Source organism: Ornithodoros turicata, chromosome 6, assembly GCF_037126465.1.
Source record: "Ornithodoros turicata isolate Travis chromosome 6, ASM3712646v1, whole genome shotgun sequence".
Classification (NCBI taxonomy): Eukaryota; Metazoa; Arthropoda; class Arachnida; order Ixodida; family Argasidae; genus Ornithodoros; species Ornithodoros turicata.
Window position 1 is genome coordinate 64,735,782 of NC_088206.1, and position 15,660 is coordinate 64,751,441.

The 15,660-nt window shown below is 46.9% G+C and overlaps 1 protein-coding gene and 2 long non-coding RNA genes across 3 annotated transcripts in view; 1 reads left to right on the forward strand and 2 right to left on the reverse strand.

Annotated features, from left to right (window-relative positions):
* The window catches only part of LOC135397058 (uncharacterized), a 113,329-nt gene that overhangs the window by 91,716 nt on the left and 5,953 nt on the right, over positions 1-15,660 (forward strand). The window contains exon 3 of the long non-coding RNA XR_010423576.1: positions 8,403-8,550. This is a non-coding gene — a long non-coding RNA (uncharacterized LOC135397058). The remainder of the gene's footprint in view (positions 1-8,402; positions 8,551-15,660) is intronic.
* LOC135398169 (uncharacterized) lies at positions 929-5,962 on the reverse strand. The gene is made up of 4 exons (XR_010424018.1): positions 5,813-5,962; positions 5,535-5,729; positions 1,574-1,770; positions 929-1,082 (listed from the first exon to the last, which is right to left on the reverse strand). It is a non-coding gene; the product is annotated as an uncharacterized LOC135398169 (long non-coding RNA).
* Positions 9,579-15,660, reverse strand: part of LOC135397055 (sushi, von Willebrand factor type A, EGF and pentraxin domain-containing protein 1-like) — a 28,267-nt gene continuing 22,185 nt past the window's right edge. The window contains exons 15-18 of the mRNA XM_064628385.1: positions 15,368-15,482; positions 13,106-13,273; positions 11,437-11,628; positions 9,579-10,013 (exon numbers count right to left, since the gene is read on the reverse strand). Coding sequence (XP_064484455.1) covers positions 9,811-10,013; positions 11,437-11,628; positions 13,106-13,273; positions 15,368-15,482 — 678 coding nt within the window. The 3' untranslated portion in view covers positions 9,579-9,810. The remainder of the gene's footprint in view (positions 10,014-11,436; positions 11,629-13,105; positions 13,274-15,367; positions 15,483-15,660) is intronic.

Sequence of the window (15,660 nt, forward strand, 5' to 3'; positions counted from 1 at the left end):
TTTCCCCTACTGAGGGTACATTGTAACAGTACTTTTGTGAGGCACACCAGCTCAGTGGCGGAACCTTTAGGTGATATCCGAAAGCACAAGTATGTAGAAGTTTCCAAAACTGTTCAAAACAACAACAACAACAATAAATGAAGAAGTGATGATGACATGGGATGTTTCCCCGTGGTAGCCACAGGACACTACCCCATTTCACAGTGGTTAATATGAGAGGATGAATTATGGTGAGAAGGAAGCAACGACAGGTCGGAGTTCTGTTTAGAGCTCTTCAAACGAGTACGAAAAGTGTGAAGGATGGAGAGGTGATGTCTTGTGTATGTCATCGCAAAGCCAAGTCCGGCACGGTGGTATCTTAAAACATGCACTACACAGTCATATGCACGCACGCGCATGCGCATACGTCATAACCTGGGCTAACGAATTTACGAATCAAATTTGGCATTGCAGATGCCTGTTTGCCTTAAAGTGGACCATGTGATTGGAACACGCTTGTCTGCCAGGCAGTGGGAGCAAGACTGCGTGACAATCTAGCGTCTATTTTCTATGGCGCTACGTTATTTTTGGGGGGCAAGAATGTACGTTAATCGTGCGAGCAAATAGCGCGTGCCATTGCAAAAAAAGAAAAAGAAAAGACGATTAAATCGCTGCGTACCTAGTAATAGGCTGTCATGTCAAACTCGTAGTGACGTTCTGGTACTCACATCTGACGCCGCCGAAAACTTGACAAGTACGAGGAATGGACCTCCAGTACCTCACGAAATTGACACAAGCCTGAAATGCACTCTTGCATTGCATGCACTCTGAAATGCATTTGCAAATTGTAAGATGGCCACGGAGACTTGACTGTACTTTTGGGAGTAGTTTTCAGCAATTCTAACGCGGTAGCTGAGAAATAAAAAGAAAGAGAAAATACAGACGGTGGTGGAAAGCGCAACGTCTTATCTTTATTATAGTTGGTTATTGTAGTTTAAAAACAGCTTATTCTTCAAAAGAGAAACCCAAAGAAAATGTGCCGTCGTCCAAAGTGCAACCACCAGGCTTCGCTTGTCTGCTTCCACTTGGTAATTAGGGGCAGCCTGCAATAGAAGGTTAACAAATTCAAAGACTGCTCAGACATGAGATCACATGAGGTCAACATAAGAGTAACCACCGGGAACGAGATTGACGATGAGGCAAGCTGAAGGGTATCATCAGGGGGTCCTTCTTTGTGGGAGTAGCAGAATTCGTCAGGTGACGAATACATTATCGTCCTTTCTTTTTCTATAATCAAATTCAAACTCAAACTCTCAAGGGGTCCCTCTATGCGTCAGCTATGTATTTTGTTGCTTATACCAAGGTTAGTTCATGTTAGGTTCGCGCAGTGAATCCACGAAGTTCCGCTAGTCGTCAGGTATGAATGTCTTTCCCTGGTCAGCTGGTTATACAAAGTTATGTTAGTCCAGGTCGGTTTTGTGCAGCTCAACAACAAAGTGACGAGACAATAATGACGTCATTTCCTGCTGATCTCGCTCCCGATGTCTTCTCTTATGTTGAACTTGTGGCTAGCTCCTGAAGTTAGAGTACTTACTCAAGAAGCGATGTACCCCGTGCAAATCGAACTGCAGTCGCGGAGTTGGCCGAAGTCGTTGCCGTTCAATTTTGCACAGTAGGTTTCGAACGGCATGCAGAGTCCTCTTGTGGTGTTGAAGTAGTAACGCGTTCTTCTTCTACCGCGTCTGCGGCAGCCTGACGGTTTCTCTTTCTTGCAAACAGGATTCAGAGGCTCTGAAAGGAATGCAGATGGTTAGGTGTAGCGCCATTACCATACCTGCTTTTTGGATTGCTCTTTTCATTGCTCTTTTTGGATGTGCTACATCCTACTAAACCGTCTTATACAGCACGTCGCACTGTATCCCTGATGCTTTGCTGCGTTCGTCATAAGCAGGGTCCGAGTCCCCTGACCCATCAAAAGGAAAAAAAAAAGTAATAAGAACAAACATATACGTACTGGTAAAATTTTGAGTAATTCGGAGTTTCCCGAAAAACGCCGCTTTGGGGGTTCCAGTAACCGGGAACACAAACAAGAAAAATAATTTCCTGATGTGTTGTTGGCAGAATTCGTTCCCTTTTGTGTCGAGATTGACTGGCATTGCGGGTTAACAGGACCAGCGACAAGGAAGTGTGGCTCTCTCTACAGAATCCAACAATGTTTCAGTTGGCAATGCGCGAGCCTCCTTTTTTGACCCGGGCGGGGCTGCATCATTTTCTCTCGGCATTGGAGTCACTTAAGAGGATATTCGACGTAAAGACATTTTCAGGTCATTTTCAGCGTTTCGCTTAGAAAAGGTCCAGCGTCTAACCTTTACCGTGCCCTTTTTCTATGAATCACGCCGGAATGCAAGAGCAGACGCCGGGTATGGAGGGTATGAGGGAATTCCCTCTCTGCAAAAACGGGAAAACATCACTCCACCAGAACCAATGAAGACGCGACCTTGAGAAAAGAATGACGCGCCCGGGCGGTAGCCTCATACGGTTAAGATTTGGGCGGGGGGGGGGGGGAGGGGCGGAGGGTGATGTAGAGGGAAGGTGTGGGCAGTCTGCTCTGTAGTAGGTGGCTCGGTGCACCCAGGGGAGGGGGAAGAGGGGAGGGCGAAAGAGGAAGGGGAGAGATGATGGTGGCACAGGAGAGGGAGCGGTCCTGTGCTAACCCTCTTGCTCTGGGACGACGACCCGCGAATGGCAAGAGTGTCCACACTCGAGGCACCCGACGGTCACAGCAATCTCGAGGTTTCTCGACGAGAGCGAGACTTGCGCCACTTCCGTGTCCGTTGTCCGGCCAGCTGCTCAGTTCTCGGTTCCATGCAACCGCTGTGCTTTCCTAGCTGTCTTCGATTGGGCTGCATTTTCTGATCTGGTGCAAGTAGTGCAACTTTTGCCGTTTGACTCAGTGAAGGTGTAGCCCTACACTTTCTCGTTCTATTCAAAAAAGTACCGCAGGAGTGCAGCACAAGTGCAAGATAACTTTGCACCTCCTTATACATCCGTGCAGTGTTCCGCGCAACTTAGCAGCAAACGACAACATAGAGGATGCGTAAAACAAAGTCCTGGAAAGAAAATTAATATAACGTTTTTTTTAATTCATTGTCCGTATTTAAACTTTTTAAGCCCTTTGCGAGCCTTTTTAAGCGTCCTCGACCCTTGCACGCCCTGATATCTGCTTCTCCATCCCCTGTTTTTAGCGCAAGCGTGACACTCCCGCACCTGTAGCCCTCCAAGTCGCTCTCGATTTTCTGCACTCCACGTGTCAGAACCATCGCCAGGTATACACTCACGGCTGAGTCACGGCAGACAGCTCGGGCGCTGCATTTTGTATTCTTGATAGTGACTTTTCAGCAAGGATTTGCCCTCCCTTACCCAATGTCCTCTATGAAAGCTGAACTCCTGGGCATGCTGTCGGCCTAAGGTAGATTGTCGGCCAAAGCCGAACATAGTGGCATCTGTTTCGATAAGGAGTTTCGGGATGCGACCGTCAGTTCAAATGCAGTAGTGTAATTGTGTCATCGTTGGCAGTCTCGCGATCACATCGTGGCGGCTCTGCTACGTGCTCCCATTCAAGCCAGGTACGGATCTACACGGTGGTTGACCCTATATCAGTTTTATACTTTGGTCACCGAACCGAACACAACGTACATGCGGATATGCAATCCGTAATACATGCGCACGAGTCTTCGTATTAAGCAGCACTCTGCTTTCTACCTTTCTAGGCTTACGAGGGTCGCTCTAGAAGTATTCGGGTCTATTCGGTTCGGAAGATTCATCGCGTCGATTCGAAATTGGAGCATAGCATTCCATATTCGGTTCACAATTAAAACTGAAAAACAGGATCGTGTTTCGATGTTCTAAAGAAATCAGACGTGAACAAAGATGTCATCCCCTGTTCACGGACTTCATGGACCGAGTCTCGTGACGTCGCTTGATTTTTCTATTCGCGCCGTCTTCCATCAACAAACAGGTAGACCGTCGCCTGGTCGGATGTCCTTTCTTCTTGTTATACCGAATATTCACACAGCCCTTACTATTTCTTATCAAAGGAACAACAGTATTTCGTTTAAAGGAGCTGTAAAGTAGATGGTAAAGGTATAGAACCTGTGTGCCGTTCTGAAAACTCGCAGCTTGGACACCCCAGATACGTAATAGCTCCACTGTATACATCAAGCACTTCTTTAGGAATCAAATTTCAAGGATTGCTGCGCCAAGCGAAGCTAGCGCTACTCCAAGACGCGTCAACCATGTGGTGTCTCGCGCGCCATCTATCGGGAACGCAAGTTTACTGCAACGTGAACCAGACGTACGCAGACACTACGCCACCTAGATAGAGGAGGCCTGCTTATTGCCTCCTCTCCCTCGTTCGCCACGTTGACATATATGGTCAGAATTCATCTGCTCTGTAATTCGCCCTTCTGCGAATCTAAAACCCGCAAATGATTGCAGCCTACTTAGTACCAGCAGACTTAAATATTTAGACAAAAAGTGCAACACGCTTTCCAGAAAATCAGTTTTGAGAAATATTGGTGCCATTTTGCGCTTTATTTCCAAGTTTTCCCCATTTAGTAGGCGGGAACGTTCAATCATAACTCGCAGACGACGGTGGTTCGTCTCCACGTCAACGACCGTGCAAGCACGCTGGTGATTGGCTACCGCGGTTGAAAACACGCTCCTGATTGGCGGACTATTAGTCGTTACGTCACACCGGCGAGTAAGCAGGCTTTCTCCGTCTATAGGTGGTGTTGGTAGACATCGCCTGAATGCGAGGTACGGCAGCGAAATACCAAGCGACTTTCAGCAGCTTTCATCTTGTGGCCGCTCTGTTCACGCCGGGACCATGGACAATAGCAGAGGAGGAGACGGCCCCCGTCTCCCACTCTTTTAGGCTACCCTGTCTTCATATGTCCACGTTCGTGCAGCCCTCATAGCCACTATCGCTTCTTGGCGGCGCTAACAGAGGCACAGACAAAAGACACACAAAAAAAGGAGCAGACGACACGGAGACGCCGAGAGAGAAAAGATGAGCAGATTGCGCACATTGCTTTGATATTCTTACGGGTTACAACTGTTTAAACTCAGCTGCTCAAGAGTTCGTGTTATTCTTCAAAACAGGTCGAACAGTCCCAAATGCGTTATTACGTTGTACTTCAATACCACGTGATACGTGTCCGATAACCCCAGGCGGCCCCCAACGCTTCCCGCAACGGACGTCTGTGGACGCTGCGATCGCGCTATCATCAGTCTCTGAAATACGTGAGTACATAAAAGACACGAAGGATTGAGACGCGATGGCTTGCGTGTGTCATCGCAAAGCCACGTCATACCTGGTGGTACATAAAAACATGGCGGTAGGACATTTCTTTACAGACCTTTTAACTACTGTCAGGTAGTGACGAAATCGTGGAAATGTCGATATTCATTCATACAGACGTATAGTCACCGCGTTGCACAAATTCTCAATAATTATCGTTCTGACATACGGTTCGTAGCAGGTGAGTCCTTACCGATACATGTCTGTTTGCAGGCCTCTGATGTCTCGAACTTGTTTCTGCCACCTTCATGTTTGCATCCTCTGAAAATAATCGGCCAGCACACACCCTTGTTGTGGAAATACACTGTGCGTTTCTCATTACAAGTGCCTCCGCGAGGTAAAGGCAGGCTGCAAATGTCTCCTCTGGAACTGCTTTGACTTGCCCAGGCTGTTGCAGTGGAAGTTGGGGAGAGAAGACGAAGCATTATGAAATCGAATAGTTCCTTAAATTGAGGTATTAATTAAACTCACCAGCATACACCCCGATAAATAGGAACAAGAATATTAGCCTCATCTTCGATACAGCTTAACAGTTCACTCGGGCCAACAGCATACCCTGCGTTCGTGTCTGTTCATCTGTCCTACGTGCACACCATTTATATGTGCCTGCCGTTCCTAGGACTGTGTAACGTTCAGTTCGAGTGAGTGGAACAGGGAACGTATTGTTCTGAGAAAATACGTAATTCAGAACATGTAAAACTACAGAAACTCAGAATATATTGTCTGATTGTCAAGTTGATTAGGCTTCACCAGACTCCGGTAGGCTGGCTGTAACAATGCCTATTTGCCTCAGTTGTTACTAAGCAGTTGTCCTGTCCTTTCTTGAGTCCGCGCTTGTGTGTGACTGCTTATTTACAGGATGACGTATCGTTACCAACAACGCCATATGAATACCTTATTGTCTTAATGCATATTGTCTCTCGGAAATAGAGGAATATATTATCATGCCACAGCTGTCGTACTTAATAGAAAAGCGGAGACACAATTGATTGATTGCGTCTCTCGTTCCCTTAATGAGAGTCAACTACTAACTCGTATTTTTTTTTCAAAATTTTGGTTTTGAAGTTGCTAAGGAAAGCAACTAAAGAACGGTGTCTCGAGCGATTGTAGAACGTCTGGTGACCCACTAGGGGGGGATTCTTCGTGGAATCTGTATTCGCTGAGCATGTAGGAGGGGCGTCTCATAAGTAATCGGCATGACCCAGACGAACGTAGCCTATGTGACTGAACTCATGTTACTTTATTAGGTAGTACCCGGGAGTGTACCGTCCAAACACTTCGCCTAGCGATGCTCCAGTGACAAAAGAATATCCAAAGTTTCGTCCTGAAAAAAAAAAAAGGAAAAAAGCTGGTGATGGCATCAATTAACTAATGACATCAATAATGTCATTAATCATTGAGAAGATAGACGCAAGGAGAGTTGTTGTTTCACCTTGAAGAACAGGTGGAAGTCTGATAGGGCGAGATCTGGCGACTAAGGTGGATGGTTAATACAGAACAGCCGCAGCATTAACACAGTGCACGAAGCAGACGAGAGCATCCTGCTTTACGGAGGACATCAGGCGTTGGCAACATGGACAACCATCGCCAGTACTTTGCTGTACCGTCTTCTGCCGTGCTCTCTCCGGGAGGCCTTATATCTGCGCGCGCCTGTAGCCAGTGTGGCGCGCGCGCACACACACACACGCACGCGCGCTACGGAACCTGCGGTATCACGAGCTGCAGAAGTACCTCAATTAACAACTAGTGTGATCGATTCATCATAGTAGCGGCGTCGTGACGAGCTGGCGGTAAGGTTTTCAGTCCTTTTGTGAAGTAGACGAGCTCAGTGGCAGATGCTTTTTGGCGATCATCTTCATTTTTTTTTAATTATTATTATTATTCTGTGAGAGTGCTGGGAAGCAGCAGTAGCTATGAGCGGCGTTCAGATGTGGCCAGATGGAGAAGGGACAGCAGGAAGGAGTCGGGGACAGGACGGTTAGTATGCGTCCTGGGCCGACTTCAGGGGGAAGTGTACCGACATTCGTCTGGAAAGTCTTTGGAAAGCCCAGGGAAAACCTCAGACAGCACAGCCGGTGGTAGGACTCGAATCCACCACTTCCCAGTCTTCAGCACGACCATGGGTGTCAGCAACGAGCGAGAGTCTTTGCCACTGGTTTTGGCGATCTTCGAAACGAGAAGTAGGTCGAGCTTGGGGAAATTGTCGACACGATAGGGCGCCCGCAGATGATGAGCAAGATTGCCTAGACGAGGGAAGTTTTCCTGGATTGGTGTCAGGAACCACACAGCTACATGAGTTAACAATCCGTGTGACGCGCCATAGCAGCGCGGTGCCCTATGGCCCTAGACCATGTAGGAGGCGTACACAGGAGTAGCATCTCGTTCAGGCCCCGACAAAAGTTTTTAAGTATATGGCCATCGCAGCTGCCGATACCGTTGCTGCAAACGGAAGCAGATAGACTTACAAACAGGTGACAGGGTACTTCATGCACCTCTCAGTAAGTGTGTCCACTCCCGTTCGCCGCTAGGGTGTCGCTGAGATCAAGAAATACGTCGCCCTAGTGTTCCGTAAGCTTTTGTCGGGATCTGTGCGATTGACATTGAGAGCCAATGTTGCCACCACTCGCGGTCGACGCCTAGGACTGTGGGACGCCTTTGAGACGGGCTATTGGTTACACTTAATTCATTAATAATCCTTAGTTATAATTAATAAACGCAGTTAATTCCCAGTGTTCTGTAACAACCTCAGGAACCTGGGGGTATATGAACTCAGAGTCCACGCAAACATTATGGACAGTACAATAGATATTTCGGGCCCTCTGTGCAAAACTTTTTTAAGCTTCTAAAAGTGTTCAAAACGAATTAGCACGAAAAGTATGAAGGACTGAGAGGTGATAACTTGTGTATGCCATCGCAAAGCCGAGCTCTGCACGGTGGTCTTAAAACATGGTGGTCTTAAAACATGCACTACACAGTCACACGCATGCACGCGCATACGCACACGCTAGATCCTCGGCTAATGAATTTTCGAATAAAAAAATCAAATCATTTGGCATTGTAGGTGCCTGTTTGCCTTTGGTGGACCATATGATTGGAGCCCGCTCGTCTACCAGGCAGTGGGAGCAAGACTGCGTGAAGACATCACCCGTGAGCATTGTACGGGATAGTGGAGTGCGTTACGTCTGCCTGTCTTATTCATCATGATCACGGTGAGTGGTACATCAAGTTCTGGTACGCACACTAGGACCGTACTGCTCTGCGTTGTGCTCCAGCTCCAGGGTTGTCCGCATGGTTTTGCATGGACAAAAAACAATAGCTCATTGACAGCGTTGTTTGTAAAATAGACTTTCCGTCTTTGTAGAAGGGACTTCTACAAGAGGTAGTTCTCCGACTTGATGAGAACGCACTCCAGAAGCTCGTTGTGTAGCGCGGTACTGTTCTGGGGAAGAGGGACTCACCTTGTTCTCGACTCATCTAATAACTCAACAGTGCAGGGAAGATGTGTCCACGTGTTCGTGATTCATGTAATTAATCAAGGGTACTCTTGCTGTTGACCACACCTGTTCGTTCGAGGAATATACCGAGAAAATCCGCCTATGTATTTTGCTGTCCTCCGTTTGTAACGAGAGCAATCGCTCCCTATTCGTAGATGTAACAGTTGTCCATTAATCTTGCTCAACAAAAACGTTGCATTCAATGACGTCCACCCAAAATATCCTGTATCTTCAACGCAGCGTCGCCTCGCTCAAATACAAGAGTTGTTCAAGGTTGACTGGGACTTTTGCTCGAGAACGATCAGTGAGCATATGCAATAGACGATTTTAAAAAGATGCGCGCGCCACCATGCGCGCGGCGCACAGCAGCATGGGAACTTTGAGGAACACTGCTCTGTCGTCTGCTTCGGTTATGGTTTGCCCCGGCTGAGGCCGCTGCTGCACACAACGGGAATGTTGTTGTTCTTCTTCTATCTCCGCCTCTGGCTGTCTCGTAATGCTGGAAGACGCTCTAAGTTCCCATGAGCCCTTGTGTGACACAGGTGGCGCTTTATTTTGGAAGCGTGATGTGGGAAACCTTACGCCAGCGCCATCCAGCAGTTGGCAATACGAGGTCCATTGAATAAAACTTTCTGAGGACGAAGTGCAATCATTTTCGGGTCAGCAGCACGTGCAGCAGCGGCAACTACCATGGCTGCGAGTATTGTGTCCGTATAGCAGTGGAAGAGCCTCAAAGCAGCAGAGATATTGTACAGTTTACCGGCACAGTATGGGGAACAAACGATGTCGAGGGGAAGAGTGTATACATGGACACGTTCGTTCGACTGCAGACATGCCAGTGAACATAGCAGGCGTTGAGCACGCGTTACATTCATGAAATAAGTATAACATAGTACAGGAAGGGTACCAGATGCACCGGTTCCCATAGGTATACACGGCTACACTGTCGTTGGCTGGGTCTTGTAGGTATAACAGTTATGGACTTTCTTGTGCGTCTGACACGTATTGATCTATCCATCGCCTGTATTTCGACACTTTGGTGTAGACGCCGGGTTTGCCTCTTTTGTCGCATGTATTACCGTGGCCCCAGCTCACAATCCCCACTTGGGTCCAGATATATTCGTCTCTGGCGACACCTTGCATCAGTGGTCCACCACTGTCACCCTTGCAGGAATCACCTGGAAACATTCATCGTGAACGTAAATAAGTAACGTAAATAAATGCAACGAATGCGAACAGCGTACATAAATGCAAATAGGTAACCGTCCACCTTGGTAACGCATGACTCTCGTGCTTCACTATCGTCATGCATGAATGTGTGTGCGCGCATGTATACACTAATGCATCAAGAGATGCGGATTTTTAAAATGAAAACACAGATTTTTAATGACAAAAAAAAAGGATATGAAAGCAGCATAGATGCTGCTTTTGCATCGAAACGAGCAAGTGCGACTGAATATCCCATGTGAAAACTTTCCTATGCAAATGAGTCCAAACCGATAACAAGCGCGTTTCGACCGTTGGGAGGGCAACGCACATTCCACGTCCGAGCGCGCCACCTGGTTTGGCGCGTATTGCAGTCATGGCGCCGGTCTGCAAGCCAGATAAATTACTTTGCGATGCACATAATCCGTAACGTATATTTTTCTTCTGCTCTGACACGGGTGGTTTCGGCTCACTTATATATAGGAAAATTTGACCGAGGATACAGCCCGGGATTTTACCATTTTCCTTTTTTTTTAAATATAAAAGAGGGTGGCATTCCAGAACGACTAGGCTCCGGTTCTGCTATAACAGATTTTCCCGAAAGTCTTTCAATAACAAGTTAATTAATGAAGCTTTCGTAATAGACCTCTACCGAAGAAACGTCACCGTGACGTAATCATGACGTTGGAAGACAGAGTGAAACCGAAACAGCACGGGCGCAGAACATTGCCGTTTCACATAGCCACGAAGGTCACGGGGGGCGTCTTTGAATTAGTGGTACACAGTCGCTTTCGTGTCTTCATTAGCGTTCCCAGTCCACCATCCCAAGAATTGCATCGTCTGAAAGTCGATGTTGTAATACTGCGCGGAATGTGATGTGTTATTGACGACATAGTTTGGCTCTGTATATAGACACCACGTACTCTCCCAGAGAAACTCGTGCTCTTCAGGCTATTGAAGATGGAAGAGCCCGGGAGCCATCTTTAGAAAGGACTACCGAAAACATAGCGGTACCGGTAGAATGGAATAGAACAAGGCCATACAACGTAAATAATAAATAAATAATACGTAAAGTAAATACATATACAAATAAATATAAATAATACGTAAAGTGTTACAAAAAATCTTACAATATGAGAAGCAAGAGTTAAACGTGACTTTCTTGTGACCTATTGACGTTTTGCTATAGTATTTGCAGTCTACGAAGTTGACGGCGCTGTTGCACCATCTGACGTCATTTGTTTGTAAACAAGGATAGGTCTATTGTTTAGCTTGCGGCCACGTGCTCCCTTCGACAGAACGTCTGCTTGGCCTCGTTTCAACGAAATTAGCCAAGAGATATGAACAATTGAACTTGGCTACTGAATTAGGAGAAGGGAATGAAAACTGACGTACCTTCTCCATAGCCACCAGCGCACATCATGCCGTCCGTAAATGGGTGCTTGTTATGTGCACGGGTACAATTCGCGTCGTCGTGGATGCTGACCTTCACTTGCTGTAATTTTCCCACAGTGTCCAATGTTCCCCAGCCAATAACAAATGCATGCTTATTCGCACGGTAGAAATCACTGTTGTTCCGAAGTTTCTCTGCAAAACGAAGTAACCATGAGGAATGCAGGCATGAGGGAGCGGGAGCGGTAATACGCTATGCACTCTAAGACAAAATGGGGTAAAATGAGGAGTAATTGCAACTTCTAGTCCCCTAAACTGCAATTACTCCCCATTTTAGTCCCCTATGCCCGACATTTACTCCCCAGGACTGCAGACTGCATCTCAAAGTGATGAGAATGGAACGGCGAAAATGACAGATCTAAGACGTGGTAACTAGCAAGGAACATCCAATCCGGAATAATATATAAAGGTGGCATGTTGTTGAAAATAAACTTGTTGGTTTGTCAGTCCTGTGCTCGGGTTGTGTGTCGTCTTTCGTATTTTCTATCGTCTTTTGAAAATGTGCCAAAGCGGTTTATTAGAGTTTTCTGTGACATCTTTGTAGGTAGGAGGATGTGTTATCCCCATTCGCGTATGTTTGAGCGTTTGAGTGTGAAATCTAGACGCTCTCTATGTGATGCATTATTTTTAACTGCCCACATCTAGTATATACGTACTGGTTGCTTTCTTTATCCGTAACGGTCTAGTAGGCATCATTCCGTGTTTTATTCCCATGAAATACATCCCATGATTCCAACATCCCATGATTCCAACATCCCGTATGCTGTTGTCCTTTAATGCTATTGGCTGTCCTGATCTTGATATCATCCCTAACTTTAAGTATTTCAAGAATAAATGCAGCCGCGTATTGTGTTAATGTATGAAATGCATGCATATTTTTGTTGTTTGTTTGTTACTGTTGTTTCTAATGTTGAATGGTGTACTGTCTGTCAGGCTATTTTTCTAGCCGTTGCCAGACATGAGTGCAAAAATAGAAGCTCAATCAATCAACAGCCTCCGAATACACGGCCAAATCCGAAATCGTAGCCGTTGTAGCGCTCACCGTGCCATGACAAGGCAGCGGATTCAGACGAGGAGACGCTCTGCAAGTAGGTCATGCTTCCGCGCAGCTCTTCAGTTTCCCACTTTCCTTCAGCCTCTGACGAAACTTAACGCGGTACATTATTGGCCGCCCCCCAGCGCACCAAAATGGACGCCGAGAGTCCACGTGAGTCGGTTCACGTGGGAAGGAAGGAACGAAGTAACCGCAGCCACAACATCGAGCACATTGGTTACTCCGCGCCGACCGGTGAGTGAATAAACCTGCCCACGTGATATCTCCGCCTATTTTTCCCTCCCCTGCGTAGAAGTTGAACTTGCACATAGTATCGGAACTGGACATTGGCTCTGGGTTAGTGGGCGTAGTGCTCTGCTTCAATGTTTGCGGATAACGCCTCGAGACAGAAAAGGCAAACAGAGGGAAAATTGCACTCGTTATATTGAGTTTACTTTGTTTCCCACATGGCTCTTGGCATGTACCTGTCACTTCCAGAAGATAAAAGAGACGGGAGAACAAGAAAGAGATACCAGAAATAGTCGCTTTCGGAAGGCGACCTTATCAAAACAAACTTACCAGGTGGGAGGCAAATGGGTCGAATGTACGCATTATAAGTCATGTTGCTCTGCAGTTCAAGTAGGGCGATGTCGTTCTCGAGTGTAGTTGCGTTGTAAGCTTCGTGTGGTATTATTCTTTTTATCAGAATATCTTTTGCCAACGATGTGTTTCTTGTGTCCGTCAATCCTACAAATGAGGTCATGAAAATATGATATATGCCATTCAGATCGAAGTTATTCATAACTAGGTAATGATTGCAAGTTCATTAGTGAAAACAAACTAATCCATCGCTCCAGACAATGGGGCAATGGCTCGAATCTACAACTGGTCGTTATCCCGTAACGCGCGTTAAAAACAGACATCCCAAGGATTCGAAAAAAAAGAAAAAGAAAAGAAAGCGAGCATCACACCGAACACGAACCGCACCCTCGATACGGAATACAGCGTTCGCGTTCATCTTGTGCGAGTAATTAATTCGTAAATGATGACAATAGGAAGCCGAAACCGAAATGCGAAAAGCAGAGAACAGAGCTCCATATTACGACGCTTCGCCCGGAGGAGGATACCGTGACGTCGCCAGCATTGTCGTCTGCTTCCAAGACTGCATTCTTTCTTCCTTGCCGAATGCTGGATGATGCAAGCAGTGTGTTGCTTTCAGCGCCCTCTCGCTTCACAGAGGCGAAGCGCTCGCTTCGTTTGAGTAAAATCTGCGGAGTTTTGGACTGATATATTTTGTACACATGTTCCTGACATCCCAAACGTTACGTATATACCACAACCTTTGTGGTGGTTTTGTTGCCCATTTTGAGTCCCATTTTCAAGGAGAACTGAGGTGACTTCCAATTTTTTTTTTTTTTTTTGCTGTGGAGTGCTCTCTACGAATAAAATGAGTTCCTGCGAAAGAACGCAGGTGACCTACCGACCGAGCGCGAGGGCTCTGTTCCCCACACCTTCGAAAAATCCTTCTCGTCGTGAAAAGAGGGCATCGCAGAACGAGAGGACCTCGTGACGTATGCTACTCCCATCACGTGGCTAGTGACGTACAGCGGCACAGCTCAAGCATGTATAAGCGGCGCGAGCGCTGCGAAGAAAAAAACAAAGAAGCAAGGCACGGAGCCTTCTCCGCGTCACGCGAGAATAGTGTCGGCCGTCCGCGGCGGCTTTCTCCGACTGCTTTTTGTAAATTCGATTGCACATGCAGCTATAACGCGGTGCAGAGTGAAATTTTTTTGCATGGTGACTCCTGGTGCACAGCTCGACAGAACGAGGCAGGATTTCGCGCGACGTTAAATGTCACCTCATTGCTCCTTTAAGTGCATCACTTGGCTCGCTATTCGCCACGAGCTCTCCAGCGGGGGTCAGTCGTTGAAACCAAAAAACGGTTTTCACGCGCAGCGCGTGGCGCTTGCAGAGGGGCAACTCTAAGACTAACGATAACGCTCGCTACGCGAGAGTTCGAGTTCAGTCATGGCCCTGGAGGTGGCTAGTGCGTCCATGGGGCGGTCCACTTAACCATAATATGTCACCAATTATTGTATAATTGAAACAGCGCATTAAAAAGACATGTTTGAATAGTTCTGACCACAGTTAGCGCAAATATCCTGTAGTACGTTTTACCACAGGGCACCCTGGGATAGTAAGTTGGTTTCTCGCCAAAGGCCGCTGATCTAGCTGTAAAGCTTAAAGGGAGACTCCGCACCAAAAACGTGTTGAAGTAATAGTGCGACATCAATCCATACTGTACGATGTTTAACTAGACACAATTTATCATCCAGTTTTCCGTCGAGTGATTCGGCGCTCCTCCACGAAAGAGTGGTCCAGCAACACTGGTTTTCACCTCACCAGTACTCTTCACGTGCGCCTTTCTGTGGGCTCTGTTCTACCAGTTGAGAGCATACTCTACAACGAAATCGAGTAAGCAGATAAGATTTCATGCATGTCGCACGAAGAAGTTACGAAGCGCGGGCAGGAAGCCAAGTAAAGAGTCGACGTCCCGCACGAGACTGCCTGTGACGACATGGATGGTCCAGGAGGCTGGAGAGAGGAGGCACCAGGAGTTTCGGTTTCGATATAGGCTTCCCAGCTCTTTTGACAACGAACGAGTCCCCTACTGCGAAACCAACGCTGTTTCTCACTTCTGAATAATGTGCCGAACTTATTTACACAGTCACTATAAGGATTTCGAATTGTCGCAGAGTCTCCCTTTAAATAGCATGCGTGAGTGAGGAAAACCACCAAGGCAATAGCAGCAACTGCAAAACTCGTACAACAAAATCGTACCTAGTCGAATCTGAATGTCCTCTGTTCTGAGAGTCTCGTTCGGTTCTCCTTTGCAAACGCAGTGCGCAGCGGTTAAGATCCATGTTCGTGAAATGATGGAGCCGCCGCACAGACCCTGCAGGTAAATGTGCAAATAATGCGCGCTTATTAAGGTATTTGTTTGTAATGAACTAATTAGTATTACAATTCAAGCACTACAGACCTTACACCGTTTCTTAATCAAACTGTCGCGCTTAATCCAAGCGCCATGCAGATTATACCCCGCGCCACTTGATACACTCTGACGAGAAGCT